This window comes from Cynoglossus semilaevis, chromosome 14 (genome assembly GCF_000523025.1).
Source record: "Cynoglossus semilaevis isolate Cse_v1.0 chromosome 14, Cse_v1.0, whole genome shotgun sequence".
Lineage (NCBI taxonomy): Eukaryota > Metazoa > Chordata > Actinopteri > Pleuronectiformes > Cynoglossidae > Cynoglossus > Cynoglossus semilaevis.
Genome location: NC_024320.1, coordinates 21,050,057 through 21,077,065, shown reverse-complemented (window position 1 = coordinate 21,077,065; position 27,009 = coordinate 21,050,057). Strand labels below are relative to the sequence as shown.

The window sequence follows — 27,009 nt, the reverse complement described above, 5'->3', positions numbered from 1 at the left end:
AGCAGCAGCAGCAGCAGCGACTCAGACATGGACAGAGATGAAGTCTGTGCAGCGGTGAAGCAACACAACCAAGCAAATAACAGCTTTTGATCAGCTTTGAGGAAAAAAATGCTCCATAAAAACACACACACACGCACACACACACACACACACACACACACACATATACACACACACACACAGAGCCCAAGTGTGTTCTCCGTGGCTGTGATCATTGGTGCGGTGCCACAAACACAGAGTTCCACTTTAGACAAGAAATTAACATTTTATAATCAAACTTGTGCCGTGAATCTGCTGCCTGTCTTTTACTTGTCCTCCCCCTGTCTCCCTCCCTCTCTCTCTCTCTCTCCTTTCACTCTCTCATTAGTCACGCACATCCACTTTCCTGCAACCCTTAGAGCCAAAGAAAGGAAGAGCGAGCCTGCGGCAAAGTGACCTTCTCAGGATGGAAGGGGGCCAGGGGAATTCTCTGACACCAATGATCTCCACCAAGTTCAGTCTAAGCTGAGACAAAACTCTGATCTGATGCAGCCATCAGTGATTGGCAGGGGAGAGGGAGTGAATTTTAAGCACCGTGAAAACGGAGATCATTTGACTATGAACTGACAGGTCGCTAATGTCTGCTGGCAAATTAACCCTTGAAGAAATGTCACGAGGAACGATCTTAGGTTTGATTAAAGATAGGTGATGCAAACAGGAGGAGCATGATCAAAAAAAAAAACCAAACTTCTATTTCTGCAGATCTTGTGCACAAAATGATGAGGTTTACTACACCCCCCGCCCCCCCAACCCTCCCACTCCTCCACCCCACCCGGCACTGTGGAAGTAGCCGGGGCAGCATAATTAAAGGTTGCTGTTTGTGTTTTTCCTTCATTCCCACCACTGCAGCTATATCAAATTTTGTGGCCATAGCTCCCTGTGACACTTGAGAGACCTCCAGCGCCCCAGTATCACCACCAGACCCTGTCATTGTCAGCGCTTCTGCACACAGCATTGCTCAGCATGTCACATAACCTGCAGTCCAACAGTTCTGTTTGTGCACTTTCACATCCGCATAACAGAAATAAATACTCGCAACAGAAAGGTGGGTCATTTAATAACGAGACACTTTGGGAATTTACAAAATTTCACACTCACTATATCTAAATATTATATAAAAAGTGTCCTTGATCACTTTATTAAAAATTAAAAAAAAAAAAATTAAGTATTCAGTTTTTTCATGCAAGGACATAAAAAACCCCTGAGGGTCAAAGCGGGACCACAGTCTTTGGATGGAAATATTTGGACCGAAATATAAAAATCTGATTCTTGCTTCAGGTCATTAATAGAGTCTAATTCATCTGTCAAACTGTTGACCCCTTCACAGGTCATTTTCCATTTTGATTTTTCTTCATTTTCTGGCCTTACTTTATCTGGTTTTGCAGCATTTCTCAGTCCCACCAGGAAATCCTGACGTTGCCATATCAACCAATCCCCACAAATTCAGAGCAGTCTGCAATCTTTGGGCAATCTCCACAATTTTATCTCGACTTTAACCGATGTCATGGTGTTCTCAGTTGATACATCACTCTCTGTGTCTGTGTAGGTTCTCAGTCATCCAGGTCATTTTAACCAAAAATAGTTACATCGAGGGCAACTGGACGAGGTCGTATTTTTTTTTGGAGACGTTTCAGCTCTCATCCTCTTTCAGTTCTGACTGACCACTAGGAAGTTCTGGTATTTAGCCTTGAAAGAGGCTGCATACCTGTAACGAGGGTCGTTGCGGAAAGGGGGGGGGGGGGGGGGCTGGACTTCCGCCCCCCCCCCCCCCCCAAATTCTGAGGAGGGCGGAATGTAAAGTCGCAAGGTTAGAGGTGTGAATGGGGAGTAATACCACACCTGTGGAATAAATGAGCGACACTTTTGGCTTTTGGCTGGGTGTCCTCAACAAACACGTTTTAAAACGCATTTAAACGCATCAAAAAGGGTTAGCAGAAAAATGAGTTCAACTGTCGAGAGTTGTCACACTCATTCATTCCAGATCCAGAAGTCGGTTAGTCTGTAGTTAGAGACTGTAAGGCTGTATCTTGAGGGAACGTTTTTTTTTTAAAGCCGACTAATATTCTCATTTTTCTAAACACAACTACAGCATTTTTAATATCTTCCTGGCGCTCTCCTTCTCTCTGTGTGTCTGATGTAAGCAGTTTCTTCCTGTGTTCTCAGAGGGAGCGTATGGACTTCAGAGATCTATTAAAATGCAAATACGTTATAATTGCAGAGGCCGTAATGGTTTAAATGTATCCTTAAGTACTGCTGCTGCTTCACACTGTGTACAGGTGAAGACACGAGGCTCCAGTTTCATCTCTGTGTTAATAACAGAAACTGATGAAGCTTTACTGGTCACCCATAACGATAAAAGTTCAACTGACACAATGAATAAAAATATAAAATACTGTATAAATGTGATCTATATATATTCATTATAATAACATATTAAGACTCCGGTGAAAGACATTACTATGACAAACCTTCATTTACTCCCTACCCTTATACATAAATTAACAACTACATTTTTTTTCGCAACACACACACACACACACAAAAATGCTAAGATAAGATTTTTTTGTCCAGTTAATCGTTCTACTTTGCTTTTTTTTATAGGATTAAATGACAGCTTTGTGTCCTGGAAGTGAAGTGAAGCTTACCATCCAGCTGCAAAAAGAAAATCAAAAAAAATAAATAAAAAATACTGACAGAGGGTCATGCTAATGCTAACTGCAAAAATATTGTCATTTTGATTGCTAATAACAACGACTGATGTGTTAAAACAATACATTAGATTCTTAAACTTTTAATTCTTTGCTGAAATGAAAATCACACCTTCAAAGTGGATTGCAAAATCTCAAGGCTGAAAACTTAATTTGTCCTGTCTTTGAGTTCTTATTTTAGAGCGGGAACATTTTGCTCACAGAAGGCAAGGCGGCGTGTTACCCTTTTAGCTAACAGAGCCATGTGTGTGTGTGTATATATAAGGAATAGAAAACAAACAATAACACTGCTGAAAATAGAAATCATACCAAGTCACTTTCCCTGGAAACATAAAAATACAAGCTGCTACTCAGCACTAGCATCAGCACAGACTGTAGTGCAGCTGCAGTGCTCCTGTCCTCTGACGAGTCCCTGATTCTACACCTATTTAGACTTGTTTTCAGAAACCCCAGGAGCATTCCTGTGTTTTGTTTAACTCCAAGTCTTGTGTCTCAAGACAAATATAACCAAGGACGGGCTGAAGAACCAGGCGCTGTCATCAGACATTAGAGCCAAGGAACGTGGAGCACAGATTTGGCAAAGAGTTGGCATCAGCTCAGTCAAAATACTGCCCACTGCCAGGGTCACGTTTGGAAGAAAGACGACCATGAGTGTCATGTGTACTGTAAATGCTTTCATGTTGTCATTAGTTTTGTACATGTGTGCATACATATATATACATACATATGTAAATATATATATATATATATACATACATACATACGTATGTATGTATGTATATATACATATATATACACATATGTAATTACATATGTATGTATGTGTATATATTTATATATACACATACATACATACATACTGTATATACCTATATATACACATACATACATATATATACGTATATAGTCACATATATATGCACACCACACAACATGTATTTTTTAGCCCAAAAGGAAAGCGTGTGGATGGGTTGGGCTGGGGAGGAAGGGGTGCGCTTGATGTCTTTATTCTGTCGTCTCACTGGGGGGGAATAAAGCAGGTGCTTACACGGCTCAGCACTTCCCTGTGACAGAGCCAGCGCCGGGAGCAAGCACACACATCCAGTGCTAATCACCATGTGCTCTGCCATTTCACTCAAATGCATGGCCGTGAAAACACACACGGAAGAATAAAAATACAGACACACTTGGGGGACCACAGCTGCCTGCAGGGGAATGTAAGTGGGGGCTAATCTGACAGTGATCAGTGACTCTACAGAAGCCGAGCGCAGATGAATGTCTATAAAGCGTGAGCTTGTTTTAACTCCTCCGTATCCTTTAGTCATTTCTAATGCACTAAGGAGAGTAAATGGGGGGGGAAAAAAATCTATCATTGCAAATTGTCTGTTCGCGTCAGGATAGAAATGTTTACTCATTGAAAATAGACCCAGTAGGGGGCAGTAATGCAAAAAAAGGAGAGCAGCTGTTGAAGACTACGAAGAAGAATTCAGGCGAGTGCTAGAGCAGAGTTGGTCTAAATTCCAGCAGAAAAGTTCGACTTGTTCGACTGTTTTTGTTTAAGGTGAAATAAAGCCTTCCTGGTGTCACAGATTACAATGTACAACGTTTAAATGTGTTATGTAACAAAAACAGCTCACAGAGAGAACACTATCCAACCTAAATGTCCATGTTTTTTTTATTTTAACTTTTTAAAGTTATTTATATAATAAAGCCTCCAAATATTTTTTTAAAAGTCAACATTTCCTAAGCCTCATACGATGAGTTTTGTTGTTACTGTTAACTTTATATCTTTTATTCACTGCACAAATAATTACTGGAGGAGGAAAATGACTTTAAAATGTCATGGATTCATTTTTGACTTTTAGGAAAATTCAGTTTGAGATCTGTCCACTGAAATCACCAAACGATAAACCAACATTTCTAACACAGAATAGTTGCATGTTGTGCTTCATTAAAGTTGTCCCAGGAGGACAAGGACGTAACGACACAAATTTCCAACACAGTCACATTCACATCTGCAAAGCCACACATATTTCAACACGCTCTCATAAAAGCCAGCCAGCATGACGTGCCATGCTCATTATTTCACTGGTGTGGGTGTGATTCCCTATTTACTTTATCCTCACATGATTACAAGCAAGGACAAAGACAAAAAAGGAAAAATAAAAGATGGGACTGAAAAAAACTAGGGACCAAGCAGATAAAAGAGCAGATAAAAGGAAAAGAAGTAAATCGAAAAAGAAGAAGAAGAAGAAGAAGAAGAAGAGAGGTGGGGTGAGTTTAAACAAGAAAACATTACAGTCCCTCCTGGGAAGGATCTGCTCCTCCCACACACACTGAGGGACGAAGCAGAACAAATGTTTCTAAGTCACAAAACACAGATCGGACTGTGGCACAACTCCACTGTTGGAGGACAAATCCCAGGAGACACAGTGAGAACAGAGACGGATCAGAACGACAACCTGAATAAAATACAGCTTTCTCTCACAACAGGACTCAATGGTTATGGAAGACGGCCAGGACTGACCTTTGACCTTTGGCTGAAGTGAAACAGTGTTGGTTTGTTGACTGAAAACACTGGGCAAATATTTATTCCATATGTAAATGTACATGTATGTATATACATATATGCACAGAAATATACTTATACAATATATATGTATATATATATCTATGTATGTATATATGTTTACATACATATATACATGTATATGACTGAAGGAGGATCACAACTGATTGCTACAGTCACAGGTGTGAGGGACAGGAGGACATGTATATATATATCTATGTATGTATATATGTTTACATACATATATACATGTATATGACTGAAGGAGGATCACAACTGATTGCTACAGTCACAGGTGTGAGGGACAGGAGGACATCTTTTTTCGCCATCTAGTGGCCAGGTGTGTTGAGGACAACTGTACTTTTCTTCTGAATATAACAAAAATATTATTGCAGAAGCAAAGCAACACAACCGAGTTACTAAGCTCATGTCACTGTAAGGGGTTGATCAGTCGTACTGTAGTACTGGAGTAAATGGAAATATTTGACTTTTTGTTTCGTTTATATTATAAAATATGGAAAATTCTAGGGGAAAAATACAAAAGAAAATGTTGATGTTTGTAGTGTAATGTTTTACATTTGAGGTCTTCAGTTTACAGAAGAGCAAAAAAAAGCCACAACTCTGTCAGTCTTTATCAGTCAGTCACTAATCAGTCATCTGATTGTCAGGGAGAGGAAAGAGAGCGACTAAAGCAAACACAGCTGAGTGTGTGACTGTGGGTTAGAACACTGACTACACGCTGCTCTTACTGAGTTGGACACGGACGGACACACACACACACACACACACACACACACACACACAGTGGTGCCTTAAGAGGTACGAGCTCACGTTTCATGGCAAATGTGATTATATTGTACACGAGAAAAATCTGTAACCTCGTAACAGCTGGGCTGGAGACTTGGACAGTGGGATAAACTGGTTTAAGGTCAGACTGAATGATAAACAGGAAATGTTGCTAAAATGAAATTTAAATTTAAATTTAAAAATTTAAATAAATTAAAATTTGACAAAGCAACAGTGGTTGACTGATTACATGAGTATGATTTGATGGAAGTCAGAAATGAAAAGCACAGAAGCAGGAGAGGAACTTGGAATTAAAATCAAATAAATTAAAATTTGCTGTTTTTTTGTTTTGGTTTTTTTTTTTTGGTTTTTTTTGTCTCTCCAACCAACACAAAATAAAAGCCAGAGAAAAGAAAGTAGAACAGCTTGTTTCCCAGAAGGGACGACAGGACCTCAACCTCTCTAGCTGGTTGGACTTAGTTTATTTATTTTTTCTTTTATAATTTGATACAGGTTACACACTAAATATTCAGGAAATATCACAAGAAGAAGAGCAGGTGTAGTATGTTTGACACCTCTGGATTAGACGATCGTCAGGTGAGGGTGAAGAGTTGCCCGTCCACCCACGGGCCGGACTGTGGAGACGATGACCAGCTCCTCACACTCGGTCAATCCAGTGTCCCGTTAATCTATTCCCCAATCTGTATGTGTCTGAACTGGTAGAGAAAACTGGGAGGAAACCTGACACAATCGTCGTGCAGCGCCCCCTATTCAAAGACATGTTTACACAGTCACACCTTAGCCTCAAATCTCCACTGAACTTTTGTTAAACTCTGTAAGAGACAAACCTTTATTCTCATTAAACAAAAGAAATAAAATTACAAATATTCTCCACCGAGGACCAAATAACGAAAACATTAAAATCTAAATGTATGCTGCCCCCTGTAGGGATCTGCTACAAAAAGACCATCAGTTAACACCAGACTCAAACTGATTATTTTGTTAGCATTAGCCAAGGGCAGTCACTGCTCTCCCACCATCTGGCTGCTAAAAAAATTATTATTTGTATTTTTTTTTTAAAGACAGTGAGACAGTAATGTACTGACTCTGACCTGGTGGTCTGGGCTTACACTCTCTCCTTCTGCTGCACAGGTCTCCTAACAACCATATTGATTGAGTTTACATTAAAGTAAGTCTTCGCTTCAGTCCTGGGATGGTTCTCACAGAGGACAGCTAATCTCTGGACAGACCTCCACCCACCGTCTGTTTCTTTCCCATACCCGGTGGACACGAGAGCTACACCCACACCCACCTCCCACCTCCCACCTCGGCCCCATCATCACCTCCAATCAGCACGCAGAGGGAAGACGGTCCGTGATGGCACCGAGCATCAAACACGACACAGTTACAGACTGCAAAAAGTTAAAAACACCAAAGTGAAGACACTACTGGACACACACACACACACAGAGCGACACACACAGATAGACAGACATGACGATACACACAGTATTTCAATCAAAGAGAAATGGTACACACTCTGACAAGTGATTACTCCAACAAGACAGACTGCAGGATGCATGAGGCATGAAGGAAACCTTCCAGTTAGGGCGGAGCAGAAGAAAATAATTGCACGGGAATCAATGTTCTGTTGTCTGTGTCTAATAAGGGGGATAAAAAATCGGAGATAGGGAAGAAGCCACGCTTTTCTTCCAGCAAACCTTTGGTTTGTACTCCACTGAACTCCAGCAGCTCTGTGCAGCTACTGCCGTGTGGTGGATCTGATGGTAATGAACAGCTTTCATCATGTCACTGGTGGAGCCGGCTCCTGATGAGCTGCTGTTGGTGTTACGTTCAAACAGACTTTTAAAGGCTTTTGATGCTTGAGGGAACAGAAAACACAGAGGGCTGTAAACCATGGTACATGGTCCGGACGAGTGAAGTCCAACCATGTCACATGTCCCCAAACATAAAAAAGTACTGAGGCTAAACTGGTGAAGTTTAGTGAACTGTTTTAAGTACACGTATACATTTGTATACACTCAGAGGCCATGTTTGATTTTGAAACACCTTTTCTGGCTCCGATTGTAAGGATGGTTTATCGCACATGTGTCAAACTCAAGGCCTGCAGGCCAAATGTGGCCCACCAAGTCATCTTGTATGGCCCGCGGAAGCTTAAAAAGGGTTTAATTGCCTTAAAATAAAGTCCACGCTGCTGAGTTTCTTAACTTAAATTCTTTTTTTCTACACAGAACAATATACAATATTCGTTCTTCGAACAAGTCATAATCATTTACAGGAACTTGTATTAATACTTATGGAGTAGTTATGTATTTGTAACATAGAAAAACATAGAAAATGTTAAAAATAGAAAATACGAAAGCAATCGCTTGGTGGAACTGTCCTGTCTTCAGCGACTTGAACTCAGTTTTGGAAGTAATGGTACTTGACTTAGAGTCTTAACTCAGATTCAACCCGACCATTGATTGGTCGGCTGGTCTTAGATTAAAATACAGAGTAGAGCGCCCCCTAACCATGATCAGGTACAAACATCAGTGTTTTCACAAATGCCATGAGTATGGATGTGCAGCAGACACCGTCAGGAACAGGAGGGAACCTCCACAAAGTCTTTGAGAACCTTCTGTGGAACACAGCTCTCTGGTCTAATCTAATGACATGTGAGTGAAGCCATGTGAGAACGCGGCAGGAAAAAGGCCCTGATAATGGACAGAGAGTGAGTGGCTGAGTGTCCGTCCTCCTCCACGTCCGACCCACATTCTCCTACCGTAGTGAACGTCTCTCACAGATCTCCCACCAGGGTCATCAACAGTCAACAACAACACACTCTATACCATGTCCACACACTTGCTCTCATACAGTACATACCATATGTGATATTCTATAAAGACATGTGGTTACTGCTCTTGCCTTACAGCAAAAAGGGCATTGGTTCGATACACAGTGGTACTGTAGCTGATGGTTGATGTATGGTTTGCGTGTTCTTGACATGGTGGTTAAGGTTTGATCGCTTGTTTGTCTCTACATGTGGCCCTGTGATTGGCTGGTCCAGGGTGTGTCCTGCCCTCGCCTGTTGACTGCTACTGTTAATGAATTTAATGAATTTAATCAATACAGAAGAAAATGAACAGCAGAGTTTGAGATTGATGTCTGTATTTTTGGAGTCAGTTTAAACAGGACAACAGTCTTACTGGACCTGAAAGTGAATGGATGGCTGTGGACAGCTTAAAACATGTTACTGATACTGAGTATGGGTTTCTACTTTTAATAAAGTGTCCACATAATTTGCTTTTAAAAGGAATTTAAGATTAAATTAAACAAACTCAGTAATTAAAATGGTTCACTAACGATGCTGTGTTAGGGTTAGTTTTTGTTAATAACAGGGAGGAAACTCAGCTGATATTATTAGATGTGGTCACACTTAATGTATTTGTCACATGCCAACCAGATGGTCACAGTGAACTGGAGACCACAGGCCAATCAGAAGACAGCAATGAGTTTGGCAAAAAGAGTAACGGCCAATCAGAAGACAGCAATGAGTTTGAGTGAATTTGGCAAAAAGAGTAAGAAAGATTTAAAGAATCAAATATAACAGACGCAGGAAACTCTAATGAAAAAGTTACTTTGAAAAATATTTAGAAAAGATTTAGAAAATTGAGATATTAAAAAGATTTAGCCGTCACATCAAACTCCACTCATTATTTATTTCCTTGTTGTTTTACTATTTTTTTAATTTATTTTGTTTTTGTTGCCTGTTTATTTTTTTCGTTGTGTTTTTTTTGGTTTTGTTATTTCATTTTGTGAAAATTTATCACGATGCTTTTGCAGTACAGGGATAGTATTACAGGACACGAAGCAGTGACACATACACACACACAAACACACATAGAAATATAATATTGTATAATATAATATAAATAGATTCCTCCAGCCCGGTATCTATTTCCACTGTATCTCAGTGACCCATGACCTGTTGGATGCAGACCTTCTAAAGACAAAGGCCTCATTACCCAGGCTTCTCCCCGGCCGAGCGAGTCCTTTTTACCCCCGAGGAAGGACGGAAATAAACAAAAGACCACCAGTGATCGAGTAATGGAAACGAAACACTGCTGCAGTGAAAGGTTACGGCGGACGTCATCCTGTTCACCGCGCGCTGCCTTTCAATCATGAGGAAACTAATGTCACTCATCTGTGGCGTCGTCTCAATTATACCAGAAAAGTCACAGCCACGCAGCTTTCTATCACTGTTGGCAGTTCTGCTAATTTGTGACATGAGTGATGTGGAAACATTTGTGTAGCTTTTAGCTTTTGAAATTGGGTTTTGTAAGATTTATTTTCTGAACAGAGAAAAGTCCAAGGTTTGACCACATCTTTTTCAGGTTTTATGTATGCAAAAACAGATTTGAATTTTTAATGGTATACTGTTTTGTTTTGTTTTTTTGCGATATATAAAAAAAGCTTTTAATGAGCTACAGTGCAGATTGTACTTGTGTGTCATCATCATCATTCTCCAACCATTTCCCAGCCGAAGCCAGAAGCCGACACACTGGAGCCTCGGCAGGTATTTATTCTGCAGAACGCACTTTTCTCACTCTTTGTGCTAATCTAAACTTCATAGTTTTGAAACTAAAACGAACTCAGTCTTCAGAAAAGTTTCCAGAACGGGTAAAAAAAAATATGTAAAAAGAAGCAACAGGCAGAAAGTTCCAGAAGATGTGACAGTGTTTTTTCCTCCTCACATCCACTGAGAGACTGGACAAATTATTTAGTTTTTTTTGGGCTGAATTACAGACAAATTCTATCGCATGTTTGCAGCTACGATACGTTCATGCGATCTTCTAGTTATTTTTACTTCCTGTAGCCGACTTTAAACTACTTTTTGGACAATTTATGATACATTTTAGATGCTTTTTAGCTGCTGTATTTTGTTTGTTAGGTTGGGTTACAGCAGTATGTGCCCCCCTGGGGGGGGGGGGCTTCCAATTGAATATGGCTCGCTAGACAGACGTGTGCCGCTTGAACGATAAACAAGCCCCCAGCCACTAGGTGGCAGCAACAAATACATTAGTTAGAGAATAGAGAAAAATAGAAAAATATATATTAACAGGTTCTCAATAGTATTTCAAATTGGTTTGTGGGGTTGAGGGGTGTGAAAAAAATTCTTCAGAAAATAATTGCAGGCCAACATTAACTAAATGAGATCATTTTGAACTATGGGAGGAACAAAATGAAGGAACCCTGGGCACATGCTAACTCTACGATGAAAAGCTTTCCTTACATCCCTGAAATGTTCATACAGGAGACAAAAAGTTTCTCCTTTGCAAAGGTTATTTAATATTTGCTTCACTGACATTTTTTTAAACCACATATTTAAAAGCATTTAACAGTTTTGACATTTATGAACTTTTTTTTTTTAAAGAACTCGACTTTGCGTGACCTTCAAATACGCCTCTCTTATTTCAATGTCACCGTGTCCCATCAGTGAAACGGATAGGCTGTGTATAGATAGATGAATGAACAGCGTTCACACGTGACAGAGAGGGGTCAGCAGGGCGGAAGAACTCCTGGATGAGACGAGGCCGAGGTTGTGTGAGCAAATCAATGAGACGAAAAAGCTGGTATTGATGTTGCTGGATTTATCCCCCCCCAATGTCAACATGAAGCGCCAGCCTGAAGAAGAGACTGTGCCCTGTTTGCCCTCAGAGCACCGGGATAAATCTCATTCTCTCCTCTACCGCTCATTTAATGAAGGATATAATGGTGTGAGCAGGCCGAGCGACTGTGAGCAGACCGCCGAGGTGAAAGACACTAAATCTTTTCCCCTCCTTTAGACCTGCCTTTAATTTGCTGCTAAGTCTGAGTTATTAATCCGGACTGGTTTTAGAACCGGCTCAGTGAGCACATGTCCAATAACTTCAGTTCATCTCTGGCCGTTTAAACTTCAGCTGGACTTTATCACTTGTTCAACTGAAGCTAAAACTAAAATTAAAAAAAAAATTGAATGTTGATAAAAATGTCAGGATAAATCAGTGAAAATTCATTTAAACTAAAAATCAATTTTTTTTTCAAAAAAGAATCTATAGTGTTCTTTCAGTGACACCTGGGTAAATTACCTTGTTACCCTAAAAATATAAAATGCATTAATGCACCACTGCACAGAGCCTTTATAGTCAAGAGTTATAAAATATTCTATGGATGATTTTTTAAGTCACAGTGTGGTTAAAAGATCAATACATTCCGACCTCATCAGCAGTGAAATGAAAACTATAATTGCTCTGATCTTCTAATCATGTAAAATATCGTTGGTTCCAAGGTTTTAAATGTGCCGTTTTTTATTGTTGCCTTTGGGAAACAACTCAATAAATAACATCTGGGAAATCAATCAAAGAGTCAAACAGTCAAACAGAGAATGGAGAACAGACAGTGAGAGATTCATTCACCAATGATTCGACCGCACAGTAACAGTAACAGTAACAGTTACAGTAACAGTTACAGTTACCGTGGCGTCGCATCGTTGCCGAGATTTCGACACATTTATGGTAAAAGTGTAAAACTCATACACCAACACTGAAGAAAAAGCACAGCACAAAAATCCGTATGTAAGTTATCTGGATATTTCATCCAATGACACAACTCCATCTCTTCGCTGCTAAGTGCTATTGTTGGGAGAGCGAGCGAGCGAGCGAGCTCCGTAGTCAGTGAACGATGAAGAGTCATAGTAGGGATGAATAAATGAGAGACAGCACTGTGTGAGTGACTGCTCTGTTCATGTCCACGTGTTCACTGGAGCTGGAGAAGGTGATGATGATGGTGATGATGGTGATGATGGTGATGAAGGTGATGATGGTGATGATGGTGATGGTGATGAAGGTGATGATGGTGATGAAGGTGATGATGGTGATGATGGTGATGGTGATGGTGATGATGGTGATGATGGTGATGTGATGGTGATGATGGTGATGGTGATGATGGTGATGATGATGATGGTGATGGTGATGAAGGTGATGATGGTGATGATGGTGATGGTAATGAAGGTGATGGTGATGATGGTGATGATGATGGTGATGATGGTGATGATGGTGATGGTGATGGTGATGATGGTGATGATGATGATGGTGATGGTGATGAAGGTGATGATGGTGATGAAGGTGATGATGGTGATGAAGGTGATGATGGTGATGATGGTGATGAAGGTGATGAAGGTGATGGTGATGATGGTGATGATGATGATGGTGATGGTGATGAAGGGGAAGCCAAGAATTAAAGAGTGAATGAGTGATTGACTAACTCGTTGGGTGAGAGGCTGAGTAAGAAGCTGCCTTTGTTACAGTAACCTCAGTGGTGATGGCTCTTTACAGTGCAGTACAGTTAAAAGAAGTGTGTGTGTGTGTGTGCGTGTGTGTGCGTGTGTGTGAAAGGCACCTCCAGTGTTTCACATCGATCACTAGATCACACGAGGACAGTGAGAAGGTTTAGTCAGGCAGCAGCCATCAAGCAGAAAAGAGGCCACCAGTCCCTCTCACTCAGTCATACACACACACACAAACACACACACACACACACACACACACACACTAACTAAAAAATGTAGTACAGCAGACCCGAGGACTCACCTTTCACACCAGCACGTATACTCATAAAACAATGCTTCTTTTGTTTGGTCAATCCATCAAACACAGAGAGAACAGGCAAAACACACACACACACACACACACACGCACACGCACACGCACACACAGACACTCCGCCGCAGATTAGTGTCTCTGCAGCTGGCCCAGTGTGGGACAGGACACCGACTGTGTCCTCCACAGATGCTGTCTGCAGCTTGTCATCCATTCTGACCAAGAGACTGAAGTGTGGTCAGAACGACAGCCTCCCTCGTGGGCTTTATTTCTGGTCCACACGGGATTTTTCAAGATCAACAATGACAAAAATCCAAACTTCAACAGAGGGATAAGAGAAAAAATATACAGTGGTGTAATTTTTCCCCCACTCGTCACCACAACAGTGTAAATGGGTTTGTGAGAAAGAGGTGAAGTGTCCCTGTCTTCCAGGGTCAGACCAAGGTTATTCCTCTGTCCCTGGTGGGCAAACACCTGATGTAAGTGAAAAGAGCAGAAGTCCCCAAGGTAAGACCACTAACTAGGAGTTGCTAGGAGACCAGATTGGTGTGTGTGTGTGTGTGTGTGGGTGTGGGTGTGGGTGTTTATTGTCTGGAGGACCCATCTGGATGCTTAGATGCTTAAAAAAAAGTTCAAAAACGTAACGTGTTCTGTGACAGCTGCTCTTTTATCTGAGCTTCGTTACGACCAAAAATAGAATTTTAAACTCGATATAATCAGATTTATCAAACTGAATCTCATTAAGTCAGGCCACCTTTGATAGGAACACGTGGCACTGAAGGAGCAACACACTTAGGAGCTAATATAAAAATATTAGTAAACTAAACCAAAGAACAAAATAAAAGCAGAAAAATGACAAATCCACTTCTAATGCCAGAAAATACATTTTTTACTATTGACTTGAGCCTCAATTCAAGCTAAATACAGTAATAAAGGCTCATTATATTCAGTACGAGAGACGTAACGATGAATCATGTATCGATTAAAAACTGATACAAATCTGTGACAATCCACATCACTTGAAATAAAAAACGAAACACGCATCAAAGCATAAAGAGTAGGCGGCGTTATCTCAAAATGTCAGTGGTCATACCATGACACTACACACTTTAGTACAGTAGGTGGCGGTATGCGACAAACAACTTTGGATGTGACCCGCTATTAGACCAAGACGTCAGGTCCCTACGTAGCCTGAGTGACATTCAGGTGTCGAAACAGAGCGTGGGAAGAACGTAATCCACAGACAAAAACTGTTTTTGTAAAGATGTAAAAGTTGTCTTTTTTCTTTTTAATACGGTGACAACAACGGGGCCATGTCTCCTCCTCCAGACTATATTTGATTTGAATTTATTTCATCTATAACATCACCCATTCTCTGAAGAATGAAGGACATTCACTGAGTCGCTCTGAGAAAACCAAGGCCAACCAGACAACTCCTAACCCTGGCAGGGACGATCGTCAAGGGCGAACAGGGTAAAATCTGTCTGTGCTGATGAAAAAATTGATGAAGAGAAAGTGATTCAGAAGAAGATGATGACGACAACAGACAGAAAGTACTTGGTGGACATGTGTGAACGACAGGTGATCAATCAAACAGAGACATCTTCTGGATGCTGAGGTCACACTTTACCATCACTACATACATTCCTCTCCATGGACCCTACATGGACCCTACATGGACCCTACATGGACCCCGCTATGGGCAAAACCATGAATACAAAGTACAAGTCCCAGCTGGACTCGGAATGATTAGAGGTCTCCACATAGAGAACAGTGGGGGGGGGGGATCAACTTTTTCTCCAACTTGGAAAAGTGGGTATAACACTTTCTCAAATTCAACTAGGCTAATAATGTGTGTGTGTGTGTGTGTGTGATGGTAGGGGATGGAGGGTCTAATAAAAGACCATCCATGTTGCCAAAGCGCATCAAAATAGATAGATAAATGATATCTGATCGTGCACAACTCGCCTGGGCTCGATCCAAAGTTCCAAACTGATTTATGCAAGAGTGTGACTCCTGCATAGGTTGACTTTTACATCATCCTTTCCGCAAATATAGAGAGAAGGAGCGAACGAGAGGGCGAGAGAGAGAGAGAGAGAGAGAACGAGGCCTGTCCTGAATCTTGTCCAAACTCTGCAGGCAGCCATGATGAAGGGTATATTTTTTTTATCAAGGTCTGCCAGCTAGGCTGCTCTGACTCTTCCACCCTCTGCAAAAACACAAATACAGAACATAGTTTGTCCTGATTGAACTTGTACATTGTAAGTCACAGGTATCAGAGAGGCTCCAGTGTTAGCAACTAAAGACATGACGATGTGAATTCACGTAGTGACGCAGTACTACTACTATCTGTACAGTGTATCTTCTTATTTTGACTGTATTTCAGCTGAGATTAGGACATTCTGAAGTGAATGACATATACTGTACATATATATATAAATTAACTAATTTAAATATTTCAAGATTGATTCCCAAATTTCAACACCTGGGCAAATTTCAGATGTGTAAAAATAAATGTCCTATTGAGATTAATATATGTTTGTTCATTATTATTATTATCCCTTAATTTAATTTCTTGTAAAAATGAAAGAAATGTAGCCATGTTACCTTTTAACCAACAAATTTAGCAGAACCATTTTTTCCCCTCATTGTCGTGAGTGCAGTGTCAAGTGTCTGTGTTACTTTATAAAAACCTAGCTTCAGTGGGGAATACTGTATTTGTGATGCTCTATTGATCCCTGAAGAGGGGATTTCACTCTGAGTCTTGCCTTGTACTCAGTGATGTGGGGCGGGGGGTCCAAAGTATCCCATCAGAACCAAAAGGGTTCCGACTCAAAGATGTGAAAATGAGAGGGGAGGCCCTACAAGGACAAAGTATCGACCCTCTCCAGGGTGGACTGTCTGTGTTTCGTACAGAAATTCATAATTTGACCTGAATTGTGTGTCTCTTTTTGAAGCTGTTCCACGTGTCTTTAAAACATTTTCTCTGAAGCTGCCTGGAAACCAAAGTGGAGATATGAATTATCAAGGTCCAAATGGTCCTCGTTCACCTGTGAAGTTTAAATGACTGTGTCTACACGTACATTAGCAGAATAAACACAACTGTTCCCATGTTAGTTCTGCAACATTGTACATTTCTTTGCAGATTTCAGGACAAAATTGACCAAAACGCTGATCTATAGGAACATTTTAACATTTAAAAGGTGACTGATAACGTCAGTCAGTATCTGAGGTTGACGGATTAAAATGTTCTGGGTCTGGAGCTGTTAAATAAAACCAGATGCTGTTAAATGAGACATAACATTATCAGAAAATGAATCACCCGTGGAGAAACGGTGATGATCATTCAATTATGATAATTGACCTTACAAAATGCTCAATAAGAAACCATGTTCATTAGTTACAGCTTTTGATAAATGACCAATCGAGCGAAGTTCATTTCTTACCATTTGCTCTGTATTTAATTTTTACTCACAGAGAACCATGACAGAGTGGCACCAAACTGTGAGGCAGTGATTTACCACGCTCCCTTTCTGCAAGGTTAAAAGCTGCTTCACCTAAGATCGTCTCCAGCTCGTCTGTTAAAAGGCGTTCCGAGCGTCATTGCGACCACACATGCACTCGGTGTGTCATAGTGCATTAAACCACTGTGCTGCGCCGCTGTGTGTTACATGACAACCAGCGGTAAAGACGTCCAACCACTGAAGGTCAGAGCAAACAAGACTCACAGTCTTTCTGTGTCAAACTCAGAGCTGTTACTTCATCACTGCACACGTTCACGGCCTCCGTGTACAGAAACCAATCAAACTGATGAAAAACATCGGGTCACAAAACAAACTTTAGAGAGACACAAATTACCTCAGCGTTTTCAACAATAACCCCTGCAGTGGTTAAGTTACTAAGTTTTTCTCACCATTATAAAAAAAATGCCACGAAGAAGAAACATGTCAAAACCAAGGTCAGTCACGGTGATGCTCTGCTGCATGGTGAACTATGTGAAAGAGCGCCCACTATAGGTGTCTTACACCTTCAACAATGATGTGTTGAATACAACCTCAATACAACTTCCCATCTATGTAGTAATAAAATGATATGATAAACATTAGAGAACAACAAGGAAGAGTGAGGGAAAAAACTTCATATATTTGATTTGTTTATAGTGTAGTGTGTGAAGTCCATGTCAATTACATAATGAATATTTTAATTAAAATTTTAACAACGACAATAACAATAATAATAATAATAATAATAACGACCTATAAGAAACGTACGCTCAGGAGTTACACGGTATAACATCCAGCTCCACGGACGGCTCCATTGTGCAGCTGACAGAAAGCCCTGCTTTACGTCTTCCTTTCCTATATTCAAACCAGGACCCACTGATAATTATGTGGAGGTGTCGTAAAGAGAGTCAACCTCAGACTGAGGAGAAAAGTTCATCAAAGTTTGGACTACAGTCTGGAGTTTGATGTTTTATACAAATGCTTGATGTAATTCTGACAGAGACAACAATAAATACAATAAAGGAGAATGTTGCGCCTCAGGTGGACAACAGGGTCAACTGTGTATGTGTGTGTGTTTCTGTGTTCCCTATTTATAATACGTAAGTCCACCTCATAACAGGTATTTAAAGTATGATTATTCATGATTACTGAGCCCACAGGTTAGAATGTTGTTATTATTATTATTATTATTATCGCACTCAATCACACATTTGCTGCGACAGTGAACATGAGCGGCTCCGATGTTTTCTCTGCTGGTCCTTTAAGTGGAGCAGGGCGCAGACCCCGGACCGAGCGGGGAAACAGTTTGGAGCCAGAGCGGAGCAGGGAAGTTGCACCGCCCCGGCTGAGGGCAGCAGGACTGAAGCCGATAAAAGCTCAGATAGAGATTGGAAACGATGGTAAAGGGATTTAGCTCCGGTATTAACACAGAAAAGGAGAGAGAGGGGGGGAGAGACAGAGAGAGAGCGAGAGAGTGAGGGAGAAAAAGTTTTGCAACAAGTCACAGCTGTTGTAAAAGGGGGGAGAGTGAGAGAGTGAGGGAGTGAGGGAGGGAGGGAGGGAGGGAGAGAGGAAGGGAGAGAGGGAGGGAGGGAGGGAGGGAGATATTTTCCATAAAGCCTCTTTATTTTCTCTTTCTTCCTGCCCTTGAGCATCCCTGGTAAAGCCGAGCTTGTAAAGTGAGGACAGCGGGAGGAGAAGAGAGAGTGAGGAGGGCGGGCACGAGCTTTTCCCTCAAAGTCAATATTTTATACTTTTCATACTCCTTAACGCGGGATTTCACTCCTCTTTTCCCTGGCGTTTCCATATCTAGGACACGGATCTACGGTGCGCAGCCATCCACGGTGTGATTAAAAAAAAAAAAAAAAGTATCCGACAGAAGGCACAAACAATCCGCGATCAGGGCAGGCAGATAACCGGAGTACAGGGGATGCTGGGGAGGATCTCTGCGGCCGAAGAGGAGGACGTGAGCGGGGAGTGCTGACTTATCTAATGGATGCATCTTTAAAGTAAGTGCTTTATCTGATCAGGTGATTAAACACAAACACACACACACACACACTCAAACACTCAAACACTCATATTCTGCAACACGATGCGTCCTCATGAGCTCCAGCTCCATAAAGTCTGCAAAGAGCCGCTGCTCTGAGGGTCCGGAGCAGAGAGTCGTCCCCGGCTTCAATCTGCATGACACACACACACACACACACACACACACATATATATATCTATATATAATGCTTTTTTGTTTACATATGGTTCTGTTGTGAGTGGTGGTCCGCTGAGGTGGGACGACACACCCCAGAAAGACTGTCAGAGCAGCGGGGTTCCTCTGGCGCCGCTCTCCTCTCTTGACAAGTGAAGAAGAAAGTCAGAGTCCACAGGGTTGCGTGGGACAGGTTGCGCAAGGACCTGGCTACTGTACTGCTAGTGTGGGATGACAGACTGTAGAATTATGATGAATAGAAGCCACTCTGAACCATTTTTGTTTACGTCACTTACAAAGTCACTTTAAATGTGATCTTCCTCCTCCATTACCTAAAAGTTTATTTTTAATGACAATACATTAAAGTAAATAAACATACAATTTGCATGCATTTTTTTTCTCTCGATGTGGCTAAATCTTCCACTAATTACAGACAGCATCTGTAGCCTCCAGCAGCATCAGCTGTGATTACAACTGCACACAGACGCTGCCCGGCACGAGCACGTGTTTTTACGCACAAGGTTATCCGAACACTGAGAGGCTTCGGTGCGTTTTCATTTTTGCAGTTCAGTTGGTGGAGTGCCCCAGGGTTTGTGGTCGGAGGGTTAACTCCACTCGAGCCGCTCATTAACGAATGACTGAGACACATCCACTTCACACGGAACCGCAAAATGTGAGGATGGAAGTGGTGTTTGATTAGGATCTAGAGACAGATTGGATTAATGTATCAACTTTTACAAGGCAAAATTAAATCAGTAAAAATGATTATAACTCTGAAACCTAAAGGGGAAAAAAAGTTTGAATTATTTTCTCTGGGATTTTCTCCCATTTGCCTTAATTTCCCACTGAACTGTCACAGGATGTGTCAACTTTCCACGTCCCTTAATAGTCACTACTTAAAATCTGACTGATATTTTAGTTTTTTTTTGCAACAGGGTTTGAGCCGTGACAGAACGTGTGTCTCATTTGTCAGAACAGTAAAAGCTGGAAACACCTCTAGATGTGAAAACATGTCTTTCCAGACGATGTGAGATCAGATGTTGCTCTCACATTAACATTCATGCTGTGACTGACGGATGAGCAGCCATCACGCGGCACACTAACTGACTGTTTCTCTGTGACATTTCCACAGGACAATCACTAGACTCCGCGGGTCTGACGCGTCCAATGGATGTACCTGAAGAGGGAGCGGCCTCTCCGTCACACTGTCCCACCTGCGCCGCCGTCTGCGTGCAGGACCCCGCTCTCTGAGACATGCACTCACGCTGACATCAACCACCCAACCTCCTGATACACTATGGTTAAAGTGTATGCCAAGATAAATCTCTGCAACGTCATCCGCCTCTCCATTCAACGTCCACCTTCCTCCGGGTGCCAGTCGCCAAACCTACCAAGTGTCCGACTCTCGGCTCACCAGGGGCCGCAGATATCTGTGGACAGACACTGATACCGAGCTGCACCGTGTCCTCCTGTCATTCTGTCACTTTATGAACCCAAGGGCGAGTTACACTGTGGTGGTAACGATGACCACCACTCATCTATGATCACCACTCCATGCGCGTCACCTCTCCTCTGAGCTCCGTGGCCCCCTCACCCTCTGCCGGACCCCGCTCCAAACAACCCCCCAGCCTGCCATGCTCCTCCAGGCCGTCTTACTGCTGCTTCTGCGCTGCGCGGCCTCCAGTGTGAGCCAGTACGAGTTGTGCAAGTCCCTGGTGAGCACGGATGAGGGCTCGGTGTGGGAGCATTACGCGTGCCAGCCGAAACCCGCGTCCATGAAAGACTACATGCGGATCAAGGTGGACCCGCCCGGGATCACGTGTGGAACGCCGCCAGAGAGGTTCTGCACTTTGGTGAGTCCATGTTCGGACACAAGCATCGTTTTAAACGTAATGTATCATCACATGAAATGAACACCGGAGGTGACGTTTGTTCAGAGTGTAATGAACCCCAACGATGAAAAGCGTGGGAACTAGAACCGAAGCAACAGGATTGATATGAAAACACACATTCAAGTTTTCAAAGACAAATAAAAGAGGAGAAAATTTCACTATGTAAAATTGCAAGTGTAATTTTAAGGCTTAGCAGCGGAGACCTCAAAGAGTTCCTGCAGGTGTTTTATATTCATCTGGGCTACAGGAGTCTGATGGATCCGGTCTGGTTCAGGTTTCCACAGGACCTCACATTTTCTCTAGTAAAATAGCCGGACCTTTAAGTTCCAAGGACACTGAAGGGTGAGCAGGGAGGGGAAAACCCATTAAAATGTCTGCCACAGCAATATTTAACACACTCCAGCCTGCAGGCTAGTGCCCATCCCAGCTAATGTAGGTGTAATAATTTGATGTAAGGGTTATAAAATCATCGTAATCCTAAGAAGACCGCAATTACACTCCACTCTGCCTCTTTTGTGGAAGGTTTTATGTTTGACAGCCAAGTCATCGGCCAATCCGCTCACTGCTCTGAGCAGGAGCTGCCTGGACCGCCTCCACCGTCAGGGTTAAAAACGTCACCAGGCTTCCTGCCTGTCAGGATCACATTATACCATCACACCCAGATGTCAATCAGCTGTTTGTGTTACTCAGGCTTGGTTATACCACAAGACTGATCTGACAAACACTTCGCTCCAGTCTCCGGCCCTTCCTCTGCCTGAGACTAATACAAGTAGTTAGGGTCATCTGACAGGAGCAGGAGAGGATATTGTGCTCGTCGGATACCTAATGGTTAATGATTTGTTTAATGTAGAGGTAGCGGAAACCGCTGTCGTCTTCAGAAAAGCTTCTCCGATGACTTCTCCTGAGCGGGGAGACGGACAGGGGCATGAGAAGTGGAGGGGGGGAGGTGGGGGGGGTGAAGAGAGATGCTTGCTGCCATAACGTATTGACGTCTGCCCCCTAATGGCTCTGGCCTGGAAACTTCTATAACTATGTTTCTGAGTGAGCAATGATGAAATATTGATGGACTCCTTAATGGGCTTCCTTACAAGGACTGGCCGGCATTGTTCCATACAAGGGATCCAGGGTGTGCTGCCCAGCTGACGAGGGAGAAAGAAAGAGGGCCGGAGGGTGGGACAGGAAGTTGTGTGGTCTGACTCAGCACTTTTACATGGGACAGCATGTCTATAGTGGAAAGTTCGGCGTTCCATTCAGGTCATCTGCGGCTTTGGGGATTGAACCGGACACCGTGGTGCACTAGTGCGGGATCAGAGGAGTAAAGAGAGAGTGAGATGAAAGTTTACTTAGGAAACCTACTCTCAGCCAATAAAAAAGCAGATTATATGTCTAATAAAAAACCAACAAGTGTTCGCTGTCTCCATCCCATCTCCCTCATGACATCGAAAATTCATCCGCACTCCCTTCAGCAGGGATCCAAGGTCACGGGCGTTTCCTTTAACTTTCTCTCAGACACAGCGTGCTAGCGGCTAAAGGCTATCGGTGTACAGATCGTTTATTTTACAGCCTCTCTCCGATACTCCCCTTCTTCCTCTTGCCCCGGGATTTTTGCAGCTTTACAGAAATTCTGCTTTCTTATTTAATTGGTGTACATTTATATTCACTCACTCATTCGACAATCCCACAAGTGAAGGTGAAGTCAGGGCACTGGAAAAAAAAAAGACTGCATTACCCTGAGCACAGAGTTGCTCATCCCTAATAAGACTTAAGACAGACTGCAGAAGATGCAGAATAACCCCCCCTCCTGCGGACCCTGTGAGAGCTAGAGCGCGTTCCCAAAAAAAAAAAAAAAAAACTTCTGAAAATTTGGTCGGGGGGGGGGTTGATGCTGAGGAATAACGTAGCGTTGCACTCATGCATTGGTTTACAGTAGTTTTGGTCTCAGCAGCTCCACGGGGATGCATTTTCCCCTCCTCTATTTATCACTGTTGCTCCATGGGAATGCAGCATTTTTTTCTTTCCATTCCTGCATGTTGGCTTCTTTCAACATGACGGGCTTCCAGGACTTTGACAAGGATGCTACTGTCACCAGCGCTGCGTTTGGAGCTTCAATCGTTTCTTTGTAGTTTCTCTTTTTGAGAGCGACTATAGAGTCAGAGCTTGCTGTTGAGAATGATGGAGTAATGAGGTTTGGTGGGGGGGGTTGGGAGTGTGTTGCAGAGGGGGATAGCTAATGATGAGGGAGAGGTGAGGAAGATCCAAGCTTAGCTAAGCAGAAAAAGAAAATCAGACCACAGTTGCACAGTAAACACACACACACACACACACACACCAGGCTGCATTTACGGCTGCACTTGCTTTTGTCTCTCGTTCTTTCTTTGGGGTTTCGAAAAGAAACCTTCAATCAATCCACTCCCTCGGGAGTGGGATCAGAGACCGTCCGGATGCAAACGGGATGCATGCATGTGTGTGTGTGTGTGTGTGTGTAGAGGAATGTGAAGCACGCGGTGACAATAACAGGCACCGGGAGTGCAGCGTAAAAAACATCGTAGCACGTCCAAAAATAAAGAAATAAAAAAAGGAAAGAGAGAAAAACATCTTCCTGTTTGACAACACATTTGCCCGTTTTAGAAGTAGAAATCAGCCAGCTCTAAAAATAGACCTGAGAAGAGAAAGAAGCTGTGCAGCAGCGGAAGAGAAACATGCAGGAAGAGGAGGAAGATGGCAGCTGGTAGTGTGCATCAGTGCCTCCCAGACTGGGCCTTTGGCCATACCCTAGACTCCCTGCCTGCTGTAGTCCTTCTGCATCCGACCGGCCTGCCCTGCACAGCAGTCGGACATCCTGCAAGTACCTTATCCGTTTGAAAGATGGCCCACGTGGTTAGTGTCCTGATAACACACCCCTGGAAGTGACTGTGGACGCAGCGTGAGCAGGTATGACACCGTAGGACATGATTAACAAAGTGAGAGGAGAGAATGAAATGGACAGAAACAGCACGGGGAGCCACGGAGAGTGTGACTGGACAACACGCTCCGGAGGTGAGGGATGTGTGGTGATGTAATGGCTTGGCTTCCCTCCCCATTAGGAAACAGTTGAAAGTGATCAGAGAGTGTTTAGATCTGTTGGCAGAACGGACGGACCGTAATAAATGAGATTTATCCCGGAATCAAGTGACACTGACAGGGATTGGCTGCAAAGGGGGCTTGGATGGTCCGAGGAAAACCCAGAGAAGTGCTGGATCAGAATCACAGGCCAACAGATGTAATGTGTACGTACAGCATTATTTGTGTTTTTATTGAATCTTCAGAACCGGTGTTCGTTAAGTTTGGGATCCAGATAAGAGCCGTAGGAAGAAGCCACTTGGCAGCAGCTGTAGAAATCTGAGTTCACTTCAGTCCAAGTGTTGACCAAACTGTGCTACGGCACGGCTTTAATACAAAGATGCCGGTGCCGGGGGTAAAGGGCACGATTCTCCAATGGTTTTTTTGTGAGACTTTTCTGCAAAGATTTCAAAAAGAAGTAGTTGGTGTTTAGTTTGGCCCAAGTGAAGAGCAAATGTTTACGTTGATTTGAATGACTTTAAAGTGCGATGTGTTCTTTGCCCAAACTGATGTTTCAGGCCAAGAAATAAGGTCGGCAGAAAAGGTGAAATCCGAGGAGGAAGAAGAAGAAAAAAAAAATATATCAGGGAGAGAGAGAGGGAGGAAGGGAGAGAGAGTAAGACTTTCACACCAGTTTACGATCTCTGAAGTTTCAAACACTGACGTTCTTCATCACAGTCGGTTTGAAGGAATGCATGTTTTAGGGAAACTGCTTCAAAGTGAGACGCTGAATGTTAAGAATCACTTTTATTGGTCATCACTGATGCACACACACACACACACACACACACATATATACACACACTCAACTGATTTTTTCCACTGCATTGAACCCATCCCTGGGGAGCAGCAAACACTTTCAGCAGCACCCAGGGAATGAGAACAGCTTGTGCAACACACCATGGGATTCAAACCTGCGATTCTCTGATAACACGTTCACACAGCTGAGAAAGGAGAAATGTAACTGTTCCTGAACCAGGGTTAATAAAAGCCTGGCCCGAGAACCAAGAAAAGACAAAAATCTTTTTTTTTTTTCTCAGCTGTATCAAAGATATAATTTTGTTTTTTTCATTTTGATCCTTAGCCTTATTGATTGGTTTAGTTAAAAATAACTTTTCTTTTTCTCTTAACTCTCACTGAAGAGCATGTGCTGTCAAAGTCGACCAGACTCTCGTGTCTGTGTCGTCCCGTCCTTGTCTGACTCTGGTCCTGAGCATCATGTCTGTGCTCAGTGCTGCTCTGCTTCTCCAGCACAACCATTACAACAGTAATCATTTACTCCTGCTCACACACACACGAAAACACACACACACATGCACACACACACACACCCCAAAGTACGACACATTTACACTCGCCAGCTGTTTTGTGGAAACACATAATTTTACAGCGAAGTGAAAACACAGCGTTGTAGGTAATTAAAGTCTGACTGTTGAATTAACACGTTTACTGCTGTTAGAACCAAAAACACACACACACGTCCACGTCTTCCCGGGATAACAAGGATTTTCCAGTATGATGAAAAAAATAAAGTAGTTCAACAAAATAAAAGATTAACGTCATAAGTGGAAAAGCAATATCCCTTCCCTGTCCCCGCAGTGGCCTTTTTAATGGGGGGGGGGGGGGGGGTCATTTCATTTGATGTTTCTCCAAAACAAAGTAAATTGTGTTCTTGGAGTGTTTGTGTGTGTGTGTGAGTGTGTGTGTCCTCACCTTTATTCCCCTTGCCACCAATATAAGAGCAGAGCCTTACAGTATATATAAGTGGAGGAAATAAGGAGGAGGAGAAGTCTGGGGGGAGGGGCGGGCAGGGGGGCTTCAGTGGACAGGAGTGGTCAGAAGGATCTGAGGTCAACGGGCAGAAGAGGTCAACGGGCAGAAGAGGTCAACGGGTCATTCTGTCTTTGTTTTAATCATGTACGTTTGTTTCTTCTCATCACTGAATCGTCCAGTGAAGTGGATCTATATGGTATATATCTACAGTTGGTTCACGGGAAAAAAACTGAACTGATGGCAATTTATTACTAATGACATGTATAATAGAATAGTATATGGTGTTTACTGATGGGAGAGAGAGAGAGAGAGAGAGAGAGAGAATGCCTTTCCATGATTGGTCAGTCGTTCAGTCTAACTCACTGATATGAGTGGGAGCGTGAATGGTTCTCTGTTTCTATATGAGGCCCTGTGATGGACTGACAGTGATTGGCTGCAGATCCTCCCACAAGCCTTTAATAATAATAATAATAATAATAATAATAATAATAATAAGGAGAAGATAAATCATGGTCCAAATCAACAGATTCTTTGCACCAAAACAATATAGAAATGAAGTTGAGGAAGTGAAATAATTATTGTATTTTTCATATATATTACATTATATTTTATGAAATGTCAATTCGTTTCCAAAGTCATGTAAACTTTAATGATGGTCTAATGTGACGTACAGTCATCACAGGGCAATGTGTTTACACCAAGACTGACAGGTCTGTGCTGCTCTCATCATCACAGACTGACCCTGTGAGGTCAGTGGTCATCATCACAGACTGACTCATCATCACAGACTGACC

General features: G+C 42.4%; 2 protein-coding genes across 9 annotated transcripts in view; both read left to right on the top strand.

The window, feature by feature from the left end:
• The window catches only part of dab2ipb (DAB2 interacting protein b), a 791,247-nt gene that overhangs the window by 237,968 nt on the left and 526,270 nt on the right, over positions 1-27,009 (top strand). The window lies entirely within an intron of this gene.
• The window catches only part of ntng2b (netrin g2b), a 63,300-nt gene continuing 55,111 nt past the window's right edge, over positions 18,821-27,009 (top strand). The window contains exons 1-2 of the mRNA XM_008325816.3: positions 18,821-19,254; positions 20,584-21,304. Coding sequence (XP_008324038.1) covers positions 21,086-21,304 — 219 coding nt within the window. The 5' untranslated portion in view covers positions 18,821-19,254; positions 20,584-21,085. The remainder of the gene's footprint in view (positions 19,255-20,583; positions 21,305-27,009) is intronic.